Source organism: Eubalaena glacialis, chromosome 8 (genome assembly GCF_028564815.1).
Source record: "Eubalaena glacialis isolate mEubGla1 chromosome 8, mEubGla1.1.hap2.+ XY, whole genome shotgun sequence".
Taxonomy (NCBI): domain Eukaryota; kingdom Metazoa; phylum Chordata; class Mammalia; order Artiodactyla; family Balaenidae; genus Eubalaena; species Eubalaena glacialis.
In genome coordinates, this window is record NC_083723.1 from 66,547,811 (window position 1) to 66,568,526 (window position 20,716).

Sequence of the window (20,716 nt, forward strand, 5' to 3'; positions counted from 1 at the left end):
AAATTCTAGGTGGAATTAAAAGGATAAATACAGTTCTTATGTGCTCTTTTGGGTTAGAATAAATGGTTAAACTAAGCCATCTTTATCCTTTTAAACAACAAAAGACGATAAATATATAAAGACCAGATTCAAGTGTTATTTTTTTATAACACTTGAAATAGGGATATCTATCTATCTATCTAACACTTGAAATAGGGATATCTATCTATCTATCTATCTATCTATCTATCTATCTATCTATCTATCTATCTATTTATACTTATAGGATATGTACAACAGGCTCTCTCTTACTGTAATCTTTTGTGAGATTAATCAGTTTGTCCTAGAAGGAAGGAGTTCTCATATGTCAAAATTTCCTAGGAGATAGGAGATCTAGATTCATACCTAATGTCTATACTTTGTAATTGACTTTCCTGTAACCATGAGAAAATCACTGAGAATAAGGACCTTGCTCATTACCTAACCTGTGAGTATACTCTAAAGCTAGAATTGATCATGGTAAACAGGTAATACCTGTGTTATTTGCAGCTTCTACCTTATGTAGCTTTGATATTTACTATTGTTGGAAAAGAAAAAAAATTCTGTCAAAAGAGAGCTGGAGAGGAAATGAATAAAACATGACTATTCTGGAATAAGAAGCTTTTTAACTTTTCAAGTAATCATTATTCTCCCAGGAAAGAACAGTAGCTGACTTGCTGGGGTACAAATAAAAACAACCGATTGTGAATAGTTGGTCACCCAATTGGGCTTTGCATTGCATAGTTCCTCACATATAATATTAACAGAAACATGTGCTTCCTTGCTGTACTCTGAGAATGAAATGGTACCATACTATCTGAGGGCCAGTCTTTTCACCAATGTCTTGATACACTAATTCAAAAAAGAGAACATCATATAAAGGAAAAATCATTGGTCTAATTATCTACTATGTTTCCACTAACTAGATAGGTCTCTTAAAACTAAACCACTGAGAAAGAAGAATTTGAGCTCCCTGCAGACACTGCTGGTTCTACACTGGAGAGGCTGGAAACCTAGAAAACCGAAATGACATCAGCTAGAAATATACAGGCCCAGATAGGTTGCCATGTATAGAGGGAGTACAGCAGAGAATTTGGGAAGTTTTAGACAGAAATGAAAAAATCTTTTCACAATGTTCTGAATAAGTGGGAATAAAAGTGAGCTTCATGTTTCACTGTAAAGTCTTTATGAACTGTCCAAAAGAACCTGAGATTTTTGAAGCAAGCATAAGATCTCTTCTTTTTCTTCCACATGCCTACTTCTAACTTAATAAACTTAATAAACAGCTCTGCCTTGCTGCTGGATCCTAGGAGAGACTGCATGGCTAATCATGGGACAATACATGACCATACATGTTGAATTTTTTTTTTTTTTGGCTGCATTAGGTCTTTGTTGCTGCATGCTGGCTTTCTGTAGTTGTGGCGAGCGGGGGCTACTCTTCGTTGTGGTGCGCGGGCTTCTCATTGCAGTGGCTTCTCTTGTTGCGGAGCATGGGCTCTAGGCACGTGGGCTTCAGTAGTTGCAGCACGCGGGCTCAGTAGTTGTGGCACACGGGGCCTAGAGCTTGCGGGCTTCAGTAGTTGTGGTGCACGGGCTTAGTTGCTCCGCGGCATGTGGGATCTTCTGGGACCAAGGATCGAACCCGTTTCCCCTGCATTGACAGGCGGATTCTTCACCACTGCGCCACCAGGGAAATCCATGTTGAATTATTCAGCATGAACTGGGTGTTATACAAGCCATCTAGGCTACATGTCGTAGAAGTTCATCATTATTCTTGAAGATACAAATAGTTTCATGAATAGTTGGCTTAGACTCCCATGGCATCTACTCCATTGCTACTTTTCCCACAAGCCACACCTATAGCCCCATATGAACAAAGGAAGAACAAAACTGAGCATGTTTTGCTGGCCTAGCTGGAAATAGACTCCTGTCCTCTTCATGAACACAGAGTATGAAGATATTTGTGCCCTAGGTGAATGCTCACCAAACCACATCCATTTTAAAGAAGGCTCTAAACAAGTAGACAGGATGTCAATCAATCTATTTGCACAGCTCTACTACCATCCACTCAGTTTTAATGAGTGGCTGGGATGGAGGTTATACACAAGATCAACATAAACTTCCTTTTAACAAACCTAATGTGGATACTGCCACTGCTGAGTGACCAACCTGCAAAAGGTACACGCAAGCCTGATGTCATCTTTCTCTGGCAAGGGCCAGTCACACTGGTAGTATCAATATGTTGACTAGCTGGAACTCTTTCATAATGGAGAGGGTCATGATGATGGCCATAATTGGTGGGGAGGGGGGTCAGGCAATTAATCAAGTAAGGATTTGCCATTACTGTCCACCATTGAAGGACTTACTGAATGTCTCCATAGATCTACTATGATGCATATAAATATGGATATATTTGTGTGCTTCAAATTCATGGGTTTCATGAATCTGAGAATTCAACAATTTTGAAAGTTCTTAGTTGTTAACTCTTCAGATATTTTCTTTTTCCATTCTCTATTTATTTAGAAATTCTGTTAGACATTTAGTTGCATTTTAAGGTGATTTCCTCAAATCTAACTCATAATTCACAAATTTATCTTTGTCTGGTTATAAAGTGTCCTTAAATCATACCTTGTATTTTTAACTTAATGAGTATTTTTTAAAATTCTTAAAGCTAATTTTAAAAATCTGCCTTTTTTTTTTTTACTAATATGTTTTTGCTATACTGTCCTCTTTGCGTCTTATATTTCTATTCTTTTCTTAAGACCATTAAAGTATACTTCCTTTTTTGGTCTCTATTATTTTATCCTATTATTTGGCAACCTTGGGGAAGTTTACATTATATCGGCTCACTTTTACTCACTGAGAATTATTTTCTTGTATGTTTTGTACTCTCGCATCTGAACTCATTGTCAGCCAGGCTTAATTGTGAAATCCCAAGTGTTCTGTGTGGAGCATGTTTGAGAGAAGTGTGCATTTGCATCTCTTATGTACTCCAGGCACATCCTTGATGCTAATGTCTTGATTAAGGTGTCCCCAGACCACCAACATGGTGTCACTTGAAACTACAAACCCATACACAGCACAGGACCAGGTTAGGAGTTTTCGGGCCCATTTAGAGCCCAAGTGAAGGTAGACAAGATTCTTGTCATTCATAACACTGTGTTTATGGGATGGCTTTTTTCTACCCTGCCCTTTCATTGAAGATATATAACTTTGAAGGTCCTAGTTTTATGGGGGGGGATCTTAGTTCTAATTTTCTCCTTGTTTTCCATCGAGTGAGCCAAAGTCTTTGCTCCTTGTTCTCCCTCTTAGACTACAAGACTTTGTCCTACCATACAACCACACTTTTTACCCAGAACAGTTATAGTGTCAGCGTACATGCTTACCTCTAGTGTTCAGAGCTCTTTTTGTTTTGGAACCCTGTGATTTCCCTTATTTATTGATTTTTGGGGCCTTCATTTTAAAGAAAAATGTGTATTACTTGCCTTTCTGTTTGTAGCTAGAGAGTTTTCATGATATTGCCAGAACATGAAATTCTTGTTTGTTTTCTTGCTATCCAATCACAATTACACAAATTAGAGTGACACTGTGAAGTCTCTGACTTAATTGGGAACTAAAATCATAACAAAGATGGGAAGGATCTCAAGTAATACATGAAAATATTCTCCCAAAATGTCATAATAAAAAAATCAACAATGAGAGCTTTTTAATTATTTCAAAGTAACATAAAGACTTACCTTAGGACTGACAAAGGTTCTGCTGAAAGAACCTTTGTTTCTTTGCCTGAATCATTTCAAGTGGTTTCAGGTTTAGTACTAACTACTCTTTTTATATAACAGTGATAAATAAATCTGATCGACTGAATTAATATTCCAGCTCCATGACCTAACTTTGAACTGTCAGCTACCTTCTTTAATTATATGATTACCACTGGTTTTGTGTTGGTCTGACAGATGACTGATTCATGAATAATAAATTGATTCAGACTCTCAGGGTGATCTGTTTGTGTTTTGTGCAAGGATACTCAGAGCACTATCCGTGAAAAATATCCCCTGAAACAAAACTATAATTATTTTGAAGTTAAAAGTAAAGTAGATTTCACTGTTTTAATATTAAGGATAATTTTTATTATTATTGAGCATATTTATATGTAGCATATGCTTGCAACGTATATTGAAACCACTTTTATTGATTACCCACACTATTGAGATTATTAAGGAAGATAATCAGATAATAGACAGTCCTATTTTATCTTTTAATGTCTCATATAAAGCATTTCTGATCAGACTCTGTTAGCTGATAATTAGTTCCTTCCACTAGATATTTTTAAATTAGAAGTGTTCATTAGAAGCCAAATAAGAATGTCATAGCTATAATTAGTTCTCATGGCCTTTGAAAAGGACACTATTTTTTACAGAGCATTTTTGTCTTTTAAAAAATAATCTGTTGGTACCGTCTTAATAAATTAACAGTATAGTTCATCTAACCCAAGTACTTTCTCTTTCTCTTCTCTGGTTGGCAGTCATCTTTCATCTTGACTGTTTAACTGGAAAACTTGAGAATATACTGATGGTGTAGAATATTACTCTGACAGTTTCCAGTAATTAAACCTTGAATCACTCTTTTTTTTAATGCTCCTAAGTGACTGTTCACAAGCATTAACTCTGTTCTCAGCAGCTTGGAACACATGACTCCTAAAAGCCTTCATTACTTTCATTTTCACCTTGGCCAACGTATTCTAGAAATGCAGAGACGAAGGAAGGGTCTGTGCTTACTCTGTGCAGCATGCCTCTCTCCATATTGCTTAACATAAAGCCGTTCACTCTGAGACTACCTAATTTGTAAGAACTTTATAAAAGGACATTCTTAGCAATTGCAGGATTCAAGGGAAATAATTTTGTTAGTGATAGCAGATATTTATTGAGTGCTTAATATGTAAGAGCTTTAAATCTCTCTGAGCTAATCTTTATATTAATACGTGTGGTTGAGGTAGGTACTATTGTTACCACCATTCTGATGACAATGCTGAACTTTAGAGAGATTGAATTATTTGCTTAAGATCACATTGCTAATATGTAGCAGAGCGGGGGCTTGAACCTCAGTGCAAATGACACGCAAATCTGCTTTTAGTTATCATGCAAGACTGTAAACTTTATGAGACAGGGAGCAGGGCTGCCTACTGTTTTCAGACCCTAGCACAGTGACTCGCACCTACCAGGCTTTTGGTAAACATTTGTTGAACGAATGGGAAAAAAAAAATTGAATGAACTGGAAAAAGATTCCTTTGCATTCAATGTAAATTGAATTATTTTCATTTGTCATAACGGTGGGGAAGAAGAATAATTTGTTAATATTTTTGGTATCGTGTGTGATATTAGCTAGGGCTTGTCTGTTTAGTTTGCAATCTAGTTTTCACGCTTATGTTTATTTTCCCCCTCATTAATTGCTCTAACATTAGAGTAAGCTGTCATGGATATTAGAGCTTTGATTAAGGTCTTGGATGGTTAAAAGCTAGTTTTCCCACAAGCATAGCAATTTAAATTGAATTAAATGCTAGCTTTTTCCTTCAGTTAAAGTCTTTACTAAATTGGCTATGCACAAATACTAAAGAAGACTCTTTTAAATATACAGTATTAGGGAAAGGCAAAAAAAATTAAATATGGGATACAGTTAGCTTTCTCTCTCACAAATCTGTAGCTGTGATCAGTCACTTATGAGCGTAATGCTGTATCCTAGTTCTGCTACCAGGCTTGAGTAGAAAGTATCTCTTAAATTACCCTGGATTACTGTATACTGAGTCCGAAGATCACTCAGAGTGTCTGCAGCGGGCTGGCTTTGGGGCTCTGGGCAACTCAGTAGACCTTGTTCCATCAAAGATTTACTGCCCTGGCAAGAAAGCCCTAATTATCTTTCTAGGTCCATTAGAGGAAAAGCTCCAGTTCATGCTTCTACAATTCTTGTTGTTAGTCCCTTTTCTACTTTTTTTTTTTTGCCTTCTGGCCAAGAAGAAAGAGGGGAAAACTTTATAACCTTTTAAAATTCCAGGTTTAAGTGACTATTTTGCTGTTATTTTTCAATGAGTATGTTTCCTGTCAGTCCATTTCAAAGCCTGGGACTGTGTTGTTTTTCTTGCCTTATGTGAGAAGTCCTCACCTATCTGAGTGCCTTTTTGAGGAATAGCCACATGGGCTTCTTACTTTTAAACACCGAGATGGAAAATCCTGTTCCTCCTTAATGATTCTATCACGATTCCTACTTGCACATAAACCTCCAGTGGATTCAACCAGTTCCTGAAAGAATTCAAGTTTGAATCTAAATTTATCAGGATGGAAATTAAAATAATATATGAATAGAATTCAGGGCTTTAAAACAGCTGTGTAGTGATTTCTTCACAGGGCTCCCCTGATACCTAATTAAATTATTAATCACTTCACATCCTTCTCCAGGCCACACAGTCCTAGATTTTTAGCCTTTCCTCATAGGATTGATTTCCTCATCCTTATTCTGAATCATCACTTAATTTCCATTTTCCTCCCATTTGAGAACACCAGAATAGAACATCTTATGCCAATCAAATGGAACAAGTATTTAATACAATGAGAATATTATTCTTCACAACTCTATGATTCTACTGATCAGTATGGAGTTTACTAGAAGTTTTCTCACTAATCCCATGAACAGGACTATGCCCATGTGAACTGAAATATGACCATTTTCTTTCTTCCTGTCTCCTCCCTTCCCTCTCCTCCCATTCTCTCTCTTTCTCTCTCTCTCTCTTTTCTCTTGCTCCTCATCCCCTCGTATCCTAACCAGGGTCCCCGTGGGCCTGAGGGAGCACCAGGAGAAAGGGGCTTACCAGGAGAAGGACCTCCAGGACCAAAGGTAACAACAACACCTTCTACACTGAGGAAAAATGCTTTGTATTGCATGGTCATGAATTACAAATTTAAAAAAATGTGTCCTAGCCAATTATCCCAGGTCAAGTATTCTCCTGACCATTTTCACCCTATTAAACAAAGTAATATGTAAATTTCCCCTTAACATGAAGCTATAGTGACATTTGCAAACATAAATAAGTAACTGAAAGGCTACTTCTTCATATAATTACTGCATATGAAATTAGAGAAATCTCTTAAAGTAGTTTGTAGTCATTAAAGTCACAGTGATAAATAGCATCTTTATGCCCAGAAATTAAGTTATTGAACGTGGCTATACCAAGCTTTACCCACAGCTTTGTTTTGTGAAACGTACAGAGGAAACAGTCTAATAAAACAATTTGTCGGGCTTCCCTGGTGGCGCAGTGGTTGAGAATCTGCCTGCCAATGCAGGGGACACGGGTTTGAGTCCTGGTCTGGGAAGATCCCACATGCTGCGGAGCGACTAGGCCCGTGAGCCACAACTACTGAGCCTGCGCGTCTGGAGCCTGTGCTCCGCAACAAGAGAGGCCGCGAGAGTGAGAGGCCCGCGCACCGTGATGAAGAGTGGCCCCCACTTGCCACAACTAGAGAAAGCCCTCGCAAAAAAAAAAAACAAACAATTTGTCATAGTACTGCCATTAACATAAGAAAGGGAATGTGGGTGGGTGGAGGGAACTGGAGTTACCATATTACCAGAAGGAGAAAAATGTTATGCAAGACCTACCTTTTACCTGGCAATTGAGAATTTAAATGTTTCCACTGCCTCCCATATGTAATTCTTGGAGCTCAGGTTCCTCTAGACCAGGGCTTGGCAAACTTTTTCTGTAAAGGACCAGACAGTAAATATTTTAGGCTTTGTGAGCCATACGGTATCTGTTGCAACTACTTAACTTCTGCTGCTGCAGCATGAAAGCGGCCCTAAACAATGTATTAATAAATGAACTTGGCTGTGTTCCAATAAAGCTGTATCTACAAAAAATGTGCAGTGGGCTGAATTTGGCCAATGGTCTGTACTTTGCTGATCCCTGCTCTAGACTCTTTACCCATAATATATGGCTCATTTGCTAAAGGCCACCTAGGAAATGATTTTCCAAGACACTTTGGGCAGCATCAACAAAATTTCAGAGTAAGTAAGGATAAACTTTGGGGTCCTTTTTCCTTCTTTTCTACAATCTTTCCCCCAGAGACACATGCATGCATACACACTACCCAGAGAAGCATGTGCTGCTTTCTAAGTGTCTAAGACCTTCCACTTCAGTCATTCAGTCGAGTCACTGAGATCCAACCTTCTCAGCATGGCCTCACACTCTAAAATTGCTTCTCATTTTCAGCCTCTTCCACCATGATCAATATTCAGTTATCTATGAGAAACCTAAATCTCAACTAAAGGGAAATCAATTAGTTAAAACAAATAATTCACACGAAGTTGAAACTGCTGGATTGAATTTTAAAAGAAGCCCTTGTTAACTAACAAATTTTAATTTGTTATAGTAAATGGAAATAATACGTTGGATGAAGGGGACATTACTAATGCTCTTGACTAACCAAAATATCATCATCAGAAGGCAGAGGCCAGCAATTTGGCACTACATTTCAGAAAGTTTTATAATACATAATTTCTTGAATTGTTTTTTGGCACATAGTAAATTTCTATTTATGTGTAGCCCAAACAACCTGAAAATTCAGTAGCCAGAATTATTTCTCCTTATAATCTGTGGGGTTTAAAAAATAAGAAATAAGTGAGAAAGGAATAAATGAAACACTGCAAAGCATATTTCAGGGCATGTCTTAGTGAAAGTTTCAACTGTATGATATAATGACACACTCCTTCATAATAACCCACTCTGACTCATCAAAGAAAGAACTCATTATATTCAGTGTTGTTTTAGGGTTGACTGGACACAAATATACTCTGTGGCAACAATCAGAAGAACCCATTAGTCAGAATACTTCACTCCCCAACCAGCAAGACCAAATCGGAGTTTTCTGTATGTTCTTCTTGGGGCTACTTTGCAATGACGTAGGGCTTAAGTGAAGAAATTATGAATATAGAAGGACATTAAGGTGTGTTTTCCTGTTTCCTAGGTTTCCTGCAAATGTTCTTTGATTTTGCTCTCGGTTCATGAAATGTGTGCTATTTCTGATTGATCACATGGTTTGTTTTTCATACAAATGCACAGTGTTATGACTTCATTTGATATTACATTACAACCAGAGGTATTCACATAGTTCATGTGACTCTAGAAGCATATCCAAGAAGATTTTCCATGAATTCTTCTAAAACTAAGTTTTCAATAAATGATTATAAATTCTGGTATAAAACATATAATAAATAATTCAATCTTAGCAAATATTATTTCATACGCTGAGAGACAAATTTTCATTGTGTAATGGATCCAGTTATAGGAATGTTGAGGAAATGGAAGACTGATTCTGTTAGTTATAATATGTGATTGATCAGATCTCCCATTTCCAGATATATCTGATTATATTAGGAATGGAGCGCTTTTCCAACTTTAGTGATGCTGCATGCGTTCTGCTTGGATAGATTCTATTTATGAATGTTAATGCTAATTTTCTTTGGCAATTTACAAATCTTGGAGTTAGAATTACCCATTTGTAGTTAGCAGTGAATTTAGATGCTTTGAATGCTTGAACTGTTTTAAAATCCTGAATTTTATTAGTGCGTTGATATCCCTTCCATATACTTTCAGGGTGAAAAAGGTTCTGAAGGACCAGTTGGCCCACAAGGATTAGAAGGCCCGTCAATCGAAGGGGACAAGGTACTGCAAAAGGGTGTATAATAGAAAGGATGCCAATACAATTATTTTTTCATTGTTCTTTATGTATGTACATTTATGAACTATGTACAACCTGATGATCATACACCACAGGTATCCAGTTAATTATAAAGGCCTTAAAGACCAGTGCAAAGGGAAAGCTGCCAGAAGGGGAAGAGATATAAGAAATGTGCAAAAAACAGAGAACTCAAATCACTTTGGAGTCATTTATATGTCAATATCTAAAAATATCATTATATTATATATTATATTAAAATAACGATTGACATTGATGATTATCTTGGGTGTTGTATTTCTACTTGAATTACTTATTCCTTTTATTTACTATTTACTGGTAGCTGTCTCTTCTGGGCATCTGTATTTAAATAGTAGAGACAGTGGTAAATAGCGAATTATACAAATTTTAGATGTCATACAATTCTTGGTTCAAATAGCTCAGCACTGGCGGTGTAACTCCACTTCCAAAGTACCTTAAAAATATGTAAGATGCTCTTTCTTCCTTTGGAGTACTGAGTACAAGAGAACTGTTGTGTTATGAGTTTAGTAAATTAACTTATCCAGGTGTTGTTGACATGGCATTCGTGGTTTTACATCTGGAGCTCATGCAAAGAAAACACATTAAATATCAGAACATTATCACATAGTAATTGCAAAACTTTCATCTGCTATTCCCTTACCAAATCAATACTGTCTTCCCTTTCCCTTCCCCTTTCTTCCTTTCCTATTCTTTTATATTCTGTGATTCAAGTGGCTAGATAAACACCTCTATGATAAGGACTCTCAAATATACACAATTGTTGCAGCACAAGGAAGTAGCTTTAATATAGATATTAAATGTAAGTAATAATACCCCAAAGAGGATCTCTCTTATTTTATTGAATATTTGCAGAAGAGTGATATGAGTTGGGTTTGGAGTTAGGGGGAGTGAACTTGAATCTTGCTTCTGCCATGTATCAGATGTGTGACTGGGAGTTACTTAACCTCATCTGGAAAATGGAGATGCTTACTTTCAGAGGGTTGTTGTGAGGATTAAATGAGATAAAGCATGAAAAGCATTTAGTGCACCGTCTGCCACATGATAAGCAATCAAGTTCTGAATCAGAATAGCCCAGCTTTGAAGTAGAACTTGAGTCCTTTACATGTTTCCATCCATGATATTTATTTAGACTAGGGAGTGACACAAAGTGAAACACTGAGAAGCATATGCCAGGACATGTCTTAATGACAGTTCAGGTTTTTAATATTATATAAAGTAGGATCTAATGATGTGCTTTTGTTCATAAAAACATATTTATTTTAGCCCAGGCATTGGCAAACTACAGAGCAGGCTGCCTGTTTTTGTAAATAAAGTGCTACTAGAACACAGGCACACCTGTTCATTTGGGTATTGTCTATGGCTGGTTTTGTACTAGCAAAACAGCATCATTCGTTATGAAAGAGACCTTATTATGACCCAAAAGCATAAAATATTTACTATCCAACTGTTTAAGAAAAAGTCTGTAAACCCTGATGTAGTCTAAATACAACTGACATTAAAATAAGAGTATTTATTCATGTTGCCTAATCCAGTGGTCAATTCTCAGTTGCCAATTTACTTGACCTATCAGTAGCGTCCTCTGCTAGGATCTTCACCTTCTTGAAACAATCTCTTCACCTGATCTCTCTGGCTGCACCTTATCAGTCTCTACTGCTGGTTGTTCTTCATCTCTCTGACCTCTAATACTTGAAGCCTCCAAAGGGCTCAGTTCTTGAACCTTCTCTCTTCCCTATCTACTTGTAAACTCACCCAGTCATGGCTTTAAATACCATCTATATACTGAGGGCTCCCAAATTTATGTCTCCAGCTCAGGCCCCTCCTGCCTACTTGATACCTCCATTTGGATGTCTATTTTAGGCATCTCAGGCTTAACATGTCCAAAACTAAGCTCCTGGTATACCCTCCCCCAACCTTGCTTCATCTCAGTCTTCTCCTTGCCAATAAATGACAAGTCTATTCTTCCACAAACCTCAAAGACATCCTAGGGTACTCTCAATCTGTAACAAATCCTGTTGGCTCTACTTTCAAAATCTATTTAGGATCTGAGCACTCCCCACCACCTTCACTCAACAGCCTGGTCCAGGCCCCCATCATCTCTCACAGGGACATCTCTTCAGTTTGTTCTCAGTACGGCTTCCAGAGTGAGCCTTTCAAGACTAAGTCAGATCTTTCAATCCTCTGCTCAAAACCCTCTAGTGGCTTCTCATCTCCCTCAGAGAAAAGCCAAAATTCTTACTATGGCCTAAAACACCCTACTGATTGTTCTGCCTGAGCCCACTGCCACACTTCCCTGACTTCATCTTCTACCACTTCCCCTCGTGCTCACTAGCTCCAGCCACATTGCCTCCTTGCTATTTCTGGAATGTGCCAGGCATCACCCTTGCACTGGATGTTTGCTCTGCCAGGAATGCTTTTCCTCCAAGTTTCTACCTGGCTCATTCCCTCTCATCAGTGAGACCATCCCTGGTCACCTTTTCCAAGACTGCAGCTGTCTCCCCCTTCCTCCATTTATTTTTCTCCTTAGCACTTATCATTATTAAACATACTATTTATTTCTTCTATCCATCTTGTTTATTATCTTCTGTTTCCTCTACAAAAATGAAAGCTCTATGAGGAAAGAGAGTTTTGACTGTTTTGGTCACGGCTGTTTCCCTGTGTTTGGAACAGTTCCTGGCATGTAATGAGCGCTCAACAAATATTTGTTGAAACCCACAGAGAATGGATGAATGATATTGTTCTTCTTACTGATAACTCTCACTTTATTTCCCAAATTTATTCATGGAAAGAGAAGGTGAGGTTCTTTAATTTTGCTGCACTTACCTTAGATAATTTCTTAATTTTTAAAATGCATTTTAGTAAGATTTGGAGGGAAAAGGTATTTAGAAATTTGAAAACTATTTTCCTTTAATTTCTCTCTCAAATATTTATTTTCTTGCACCCTATGAATTTTATACTTCTAAATATTTCTGTTATGATCCTAACAAGAAGTGTTTGTGTCATTATAATAACAATTCAGGAATTCTGGGTTCTTGTGTGAAAAATAAATATAAACTGGGGCAAAGAGTCACCAGTTTAGACAAAATAGTGAAAACATCATTCACTATTTTGGCAAATTTGAACTACAAACTATTTAAAAGGAATGGTGCTTTCTAACTTTCCATGTGGAGCTTCTTTATGGTTTAAAGATAGACTTTAATCCAGCATAATTCAAGATTAGCATAGTATGAAATAATGAGGTTAGTTGTTATACTTCTGACTTTATTTTCTACACACTGGGATATGGGACCTGTGGGACCCCAAGGACCAATGGGCATCCCCGGAATTGGGAGTCAAGGGGAACAGGTAATCAACGCTTTCTCTCTTTCCCTTTTGTACAGAACATTCTGGCTTAAACCTGGTGTTCACTGAAGGCCAGTACTGCAAACTGCTCTAAGAACATTTGATAGTGAAATTGCAATGGAATATATATCCAAAAGTGCATGTAGGGAAGGATATGATGGTTGCATGAGATTTTAGTTTTTAGAACTTCTAAAGACTTAAAAAATAAATTGTATGTTTCTTGGTGTTGTGACTTTTAACATTAAAGCCTAATTTACAGGACAAGAGTTTTGGAGCACTATCTTATATTTTTAGTTTACCTTGGGAGCGACAATTTATTTACCTGTCAGTTTGTGTGTTTTTTTCCCCTTGAAGCTTTATGAACGTTGAAATCCCACTCTCTTCTGATGCCAGTAGATTAGTGTTTCCCACCCCCAGCCACGTAGCAATCTAAAAAACTATTAAACTTAAAACAAGGACCAGAATCAGAGGGAACCACTTTACTGAGGGGGCACTGTTCCTGAATAGAAGTAAACCACAGATAGGGTTTACAAATAGCTCTTGGTCCCTCTCGGTCAGAACAAAGGAAAGATCTGTGAGGCTATGTCTAAATTTATGGCTGGAATGACTTCCAAATTCTTCTGATCACAACTTTTGGAAAAGCAAGGCAATTTTGTTAGATTGAAATAATATGAAGAGGGCTTCCCTGGTGGCACAGTGGTTAAGAATCTGCCTGCCAATGCAGGGGACACGGGTTCGAGCTCTGGCTTGGGAAGATCCCACATGCCGCGGAGCAACTAAGCCCGTGTGCCACCACTACTGAGCCTGAGCTCTAGAGCCCGCGAGCCACAACTACTGAAGCCCGTGTGCCTAGAACCCGTGCTCCACAACAAGAGAAGCCACCGCAATGAGAAGCCCATGCACCGCAACGAAGAGTAGCCCCAGCTCGCCGCAACTAGAGAAAGCCGGCGCGCAGCAACAAAGACCCAACGCAGCCAAAAGTTAATTAATTAATTAATTAATTAAAAAAAAGAAATAATGTGAAGATAATATAACAGTACTATCTACCTACATAATCTCATTTAATCAAAGTGACCAACAAATCCAAATTTATGCTGAATGTCCTCCTGTAGAGAAAGTGGCAAAACAGTTTGATTAAAATTTATGATTATGGTTTGAATTATTCTCTTGCTTAGCAAACAAATAGTACTTCCTTTATCAAGGGTAGTGAGAGAAGGGAAGGATAAAAAAGGAGATAACTCCAAGTCTCACTGTTGACATTAACTCTGAGTTTATTTCTAATCATATTCTAATTAATCAGTATTTTTATTGTTGTTAATCCAAGCAACAGCCAAGTTGGGGATTACTCCTTTTTCTATTTCCTTCCCCTTGGTAGAAGTCCTAGTATAATACATTAGGTGGATTAGGGTGCAGAAGAAGCCAGGATAAATATTTAGATAATATTTAGTTAATAATTAAGAGCTGGTTTGTTTGGACTACACAAGGATCATGGTTTGACTATGCTGCCAGGCATTCTCAGACTTTGTAGTTTTTTTGCTGGTTTCAGCAAAACCGTTTCAGCTAGTTTCTGATCTTGGAAGTGACAGCGCTGTCACATCCTGGGTCTTGTGGTGTTCCTGGTGCTGAGTCACCACTGTGAGGCTGAAAATGAGGTTCAAAGAAAGCCAAGCCTTTCCAGATGGGCTGTGAATCTTGGACCTCCCACCTGCAACTCCCTGATGCCTTTAATACTGTTTCTTGGTGGAAGCTGTTGTTCTACAGCTTGAAAAGAAAACAAAAGAAAAACAAAGAAAAAGAAAAAAAAGACCTCTTTGACTTTTGTTTTCTTACCCCCTTCTCTTTTGTTCCAAGAGAAAAAACCTTTTACGGTATATGTGACCATATGGAGCTGGCCCCTACTGGTTAGGAAATTGAATGGAATGCGTCATTTGTAAACTGAACAAGAAAAGAATTTGTTTACCTTTTTAAGACAAATGATTTAAATTCTACTTCAATTTAACCTCTATGCAGGCAGTTCCCCATTTTTCTTCTCATCCTTAATTTAACATGTTTACCCATTGAATTACTGTTATAATTAGATCTTCCCATTTCTCTTATAGACATTAATTTTCCCACTCATCTGTTTCTGGGGGAACTTCTGTTTCCAGCAACATGTGTACAGTATTTCTCAAGTGGCCTGCAGATTTTCACTAAATATTTGGAGGCCTGACTACTTCAAATCTCTTAAAAATGAATCGAAATATAAATAACCACATATACCTGTGTACACACGTATATGCACACATATCCTTTGAATTTTGGGGGGTCTTGCATGCTACTTGTAGACTGTTGTAAAAGTCAGGAAGGATTCCTTCTTATAATGGTTCAATATAAATACTGAATCTTAGCTTCCTTAAGTTGTTTAGACTGCTCCATCTTCATCAACAATTTAAAAATGAACAAACAGCTGTATCATCTAGCTGGAGAAAATGGGATAGCATTTGTAATAAAACAATCATGTATCTGTAACCATTATTTGCACAATCATGGCCTGTGGGGTGTAAACAAAACAAAATCTTAGTTTTTTCTCTCATCATCACTTTAAATTTTTTTCAGTGGGTAAAGTTTTTTCTTTTTCTTACCACAGAAAAAAATTACCAGCAGGCTACAGACTTTCCGTATCACTTTTAGGTAGTAATAAGTTATAGGATCACCTCTAAGTTTCAAATCAGTTTTAATTGTCTAATAAAAACTATCTAGTCAATGTATTAATCTTCCTTTTAATCTTCATTTATCTTGTACGAGCTGCAGGGAGAATCTGTTGTCCGTGGGATGGAACGTGCTTCTTACCCTCCCAGGCTGAATCAAGGATGGGAGGATGGGAGAGGCATGGAGGTTCTCTCGTGGCTGGTCTATTGTCAGATGGCTTTGGGTCCTCTGGTCTTGGCAGATGTTTGATGCTGACACTTTTCCTGGTGGGGCTCCTGCACTGCCCCTGCGACTGCCCCTCCTGGGACATGGATGAAGGACTCTTTCCCTCCAGCTGTTTCTCCCCATCAGCCTCTGCTTTTCTGGGGCTTTACTCTATACTGACTCTCTCTGTTGGAGTTCCATTACTCTTCTAGGTCCTCTTGGACAGGATTCAAAGCAGTTCCAGGTCAATTCCAGGCATCTAGAGTACATCTGGGCCACAGAAAAAAAACTCGTGTGTCCTTTGCACTGACAAACTCTGGATGCACAGGCTGATCCCACCCCAGCCCTCTGCTGGCTATCACAGCCCATTTTAACTTCCTCAGGCATGAGTCAGACACTGGTCCATTATGTTCCAAAAATAAAAATCAAGGTCTCCAAGTCGTTTCATTAATGTTCCCTGTCTAGAATGTGGTAAAGAGAAAAGCAAGCCAAACCCCTTCCATTTTCTCCAAGGAAAACACTTTATGAGACTATTTTCTCCAAAGAAGACCTTATTACATCCTGTCTCTTCTCCCTTTTTATACCCACAATGTGAATGAGAGTCAAGTATTAGACCGTTCTTCAGTTTGGTGTTTGCAGGCTATCGCTTCTTAGAGCCTAGGTCAAATTTTCAATTTCACATCCTGATAGATATTGCTTGGTACAGCTAGGATATAGGTTTGCCTGCATGGGACTGAGGTGAAATAGGTTAATAAGATGGAATTTTTATTTCTTTTATTTAAAACTCCAAGCTGGTGTGTTGGCTCCATTCGTCAGGGACTTCAGAGTTTCAGGTTTCTTCATTCTTGTTAGTCCGACATTCCAAGGGCGCTTTCCTCATCCACATAATCCAGGATAGCAACTATGTCTTCACTTCAGCAAGGGGGAGGGGGAACAAGGAAAGAGAAGGCATATCCTTCCTTTAGCATGAACCAGAAATTGCCCAAATCACTTCATTCACATCCCATTGGCCAGCATCCAGTTCACCTGGCTGCAACAGGGATTAGGAAATATGGTCTTTATTCTAGGCAGCCATGCAGGCCAGTTAAAAATTCTCTTACTATGGAAAAATGGTAGAATGCATATTATGGTTCTACTAGCAGCCTCTGCCACCCATTCAACAAGTATTAATTGAGTATAAGTAATCAATTGTGGGATGTGAACTAAACTTTTACCTTAGAGGATTTGAAACTACTCTTACTTAAATTTCTTCTTAATTTCACTAATACTATTTTTAAAATTTTCATTTTAAAGGGAATCCAAGGTCCTATTGGTCCACCTGGTCCACAAGGGCCCCCAGGACAAGGCTCACCTGGTCCCAAGGTAACTTTCTAAATGAGAGAAGAGTTTAATCTATCTATATTCTGATTGTTGTTTTCTGGTCAGTGGCCAGTGCATTTGGAAGGCAGCAGAGGAAATGAACTTAAAAATGAGAGATCTCTAATGCAAAAGGTACTAGTATTCCTAATGGTTTAGAAAATGTTATATGTATTCTTTATGCTCTTAGAAGCTTTCACATTCATCCCTCAGTATCTGCTGGAAGGTTGATTCCAGCACTCCCACCCCTTCCCTATACCAAAAGCCGAGGATGCTCAAGTCCTCTATATAAATGGTGTAGGATTTGCATATAACCTACTCACATCCTCCTGTATTTTAAAAATCATCTCTAGATAACTGCTAATACCAAATACAATGTAAATGCTATGTAAATATTTGCCAGCATGCAGCAAATTCAGGTCTTTCTTTTGGATATTTTTGGAATATTTTTCCTTGAATATTTTCCATCCAAGATTGGCTGAATCTGCAGCCGAGTCCAAGCTTATACCACTTGCTGCACTACAGGTCAATAAGTCGAGAGACACAGTGTTGGGGAGAGGAAAAGCAACTTCATTCGGAAAGCCAGCAAACCAAGAAGATGGCATACTAATGTTCTAAAGAACCATCTTAATTTGGGGTGGAATTCAAGTTTCTTTTATGCTAGGGAAGGGGGAAGCAGGAGGGAGTTAAGATCAAGAAGAGAAGGGTGACCACAGATATCTGGGCGCCAGCAAGGGTCCGAGGAGGGTTGTGAAAACATTTTGTTCTTGGTTAGTTGACTTCAGTTGACCTGAGTCTGTCCCTGATGTTCCTATAAATCTTGATAACACAATCGTTATTTTTGTTCATACTTCCTTATCTCCTCATGGGAGGTAAGTTTCGAGCAAGGGACTGTTTGCACAAATCTTAACCTGAGTCCCTTTAGTGATTAACATGTCTACATGCAGGGCTGAGCAGAGGCTTATGACTCAGAGGTTAAAGCAGCAGAACAGGTAGGTACAATATGGAGTCAGAGATGCCAAGCTTCTATAAACAAGAGGCAGGCGGTGGAGGGGGATCTTAGTTCCTGAAGAACACCTCAGGGATATTCATCAGATTGTTATGTCTGTCCCTTATGGAGGAACTAGTACTCTGTTTTATCGCTGAACTATTGTCATTACTTTTTTTGTTTAACTCCCCTTCCTTTGTTTTTGCATTCCCTCATTTCACTAATTAGTAACTGCCTGTTCCTGCTCCTTAGAACTCAGGGAAGGCCCAGGAAATTAAAGCCGTTTTCTACAAACAAGAAATGGGGGAAATGGAGGGGCTTTTGTACCTGGGAGGGCCCCACAGGGTCCTGCTCGATTTCAATCCCCCTTTTTCTTTTATACTATTCAATCCTAAGGGGAACAGGGCAGACAAGAAATGGAATAAAGTTTTGGATAGAGAGGTTAATCACAAACTCAACAGAGGAACTCAATTTTATGGGGACTCGGTTTCAAATCCACAGGCACAGACCGGTGGCTACCAAGGTGGCGGACTATATTTACACCATCTTAGTTTATTGTTTTTATTACTTTTACTTGTGAGATCCTGTTCTAGAAACTCAAGCAGTAATATCAGTAGAGGTTACCTGTGGGCTGGCTAGTTTTCATTCTCACTAACAATCCCACAGTAGGTCCAACAACCAAAACGTTTAGTTAAAGATATGGAGTCAGGGGCTTCCCTGGTGGCGCAGTGGTTGAGAATCCGCCTGCCAATGCAGGGACACGGGTTCGAGCCCTGGCCTGGGAAGATCCCACATGCCGCGGAGCAACTAAGCCTGTGCGCCACAACTACTAAGCCTGTGCTCTAGAGCCCGCGAGCCACAACTACTGAGCCCGTGTGCCACAACTACTGAAGCCCGCGCACCTAGAGCCCATGCTCCACAACAAGAGAAGCCACCTCAATGATAAGCCCGTGCACTGCAATGAAGAGTAGCCCCTGCTCGCCGCAACTAGAGAAAGCCTGCGCGCAGCAACAAAGACCCAATGCAGCCAAAAATAAATAAATAAATAAATTTCTAAAAATAAAAAAATAAAGATATGGAGTCAGAAATAACCTAGCAAATAAAAATTTTTCTATGAACTTGGAAGCAAATTACCTTCTAAATTAAAACTATTATTTATCCCTTGGGGAGAGGCATGACACTTATTATTTAACCAGCTGTCCTTAATGTTGCTTCAAAGAATCACTGATCATTATTAAATAAATACTCCTCTGAAAGTACCTCCCTTTCCGTAGATTCCTTCGAGAGTCCCATGTGAGAAGTAGCTCTGTAGAATACAGTTACTGTCCTTGAGATTTCTGATTTGAGCTCAATGGTGAAAGCTCAGGTTGTTCTCTCTGGTTATGACACTGCTTTTGATCAGCAGTAACCTTGGCTTCTCATGTGTCAATTCTAGTTGCTCTGGAATATAACTGCCTATCTTTTCCAAATATATATATATATATATATATATATATATATATATATATTTGCCTGAAATATATTTATATTTGAATAGATACATGCACATATACACACACATATGTGAATAGAGCATATGAAACTCAGTTTTATCTTATTTTGCTGATATGTTTTGCTCTTAGGAGATCAAAGGTAGGTATATATTATTTTTATTTTGCTGCTATATTCAAATACTCTTCAAATACTCTTACCTCATTAGGGAAAAGTAGGCCAGATAGGACCTACAGATCCTAGAGGACCATTGGGACTTGGAGTGCAAGGTCCAAAGGTGAGTTGTCTAAGCTGCTTGGAAGCATTTATGTAATATTATGTAAAGTTGCATTTATATCCAAATGTAATACAGATCATGTATGTATCATCTGTTATTTCATCAGAAAAGAGTCTGATGCTTAACTCGTATTGTTTAAGAAAAACCAAAATCTTAGTTTATTTTAGTGATGACTATTTATATTTTTATTTATTTATTAGCATTAGAGGTCCTCTTTCGTCACAGAGTGATTCTTTAAGAACATTATTGCCTGCCATATTATAAAAGCATAGGAGAATTTTGGTAAAGTTTACTTCTCGTCTTTTGTTTCGTGGCTGGCTCCTTCTCATCCTTCAGATCTCAGCTCAAAAGTGACTTCCTCAAAATTAATTTCCTAAATATAAAGTATGTCCACCCCACTACTGTTACCCCAGACTGTTATTTAAAAGCACACTGTTCGTTTCCCTTGCTTTTTACCACTGACCTCAACTTGCATGTTTTTTGAATTACTTTTCATCTTACTACACCCTCTAGAAACGCACTGCCCAGTATGGCAGCCGCTAGCCACAAGTGGTTACTGAATACTTGACATGTGGCTGGTATGAACTGAGGTGTGCTATA

At 38.3% G+C, this 20,716-nt stretch overlaps 1 protein-coding gene across 1 annotated transcript in view; it reads left to right on the forward strand.

Moving 5' to 3' along the window:
* The window catches only part of COL28A1 (collagen type XXVIII alpha 1 chain), a 151,545-nt gene that overhangs the window by 41,267 nt on the left and 89,562 nt on the right, over positions 1-20,716 (forward strand). The window contains 5 exon segments of the mRNA XM_061198237.1: positions 6,832-6,900; positions 9,650-9,719; positions 13,048-13,115; positions 17,298-17,366; positions 20,048-20,115. Of these exon segments, the coding sequence (XP_061054220.1) occupies positions 6,832-6,900; positions 9,650-9,719; positions 13,048-13,115; positions 17,298-17,366; positions 20,048-20,115 (344 nt within the window).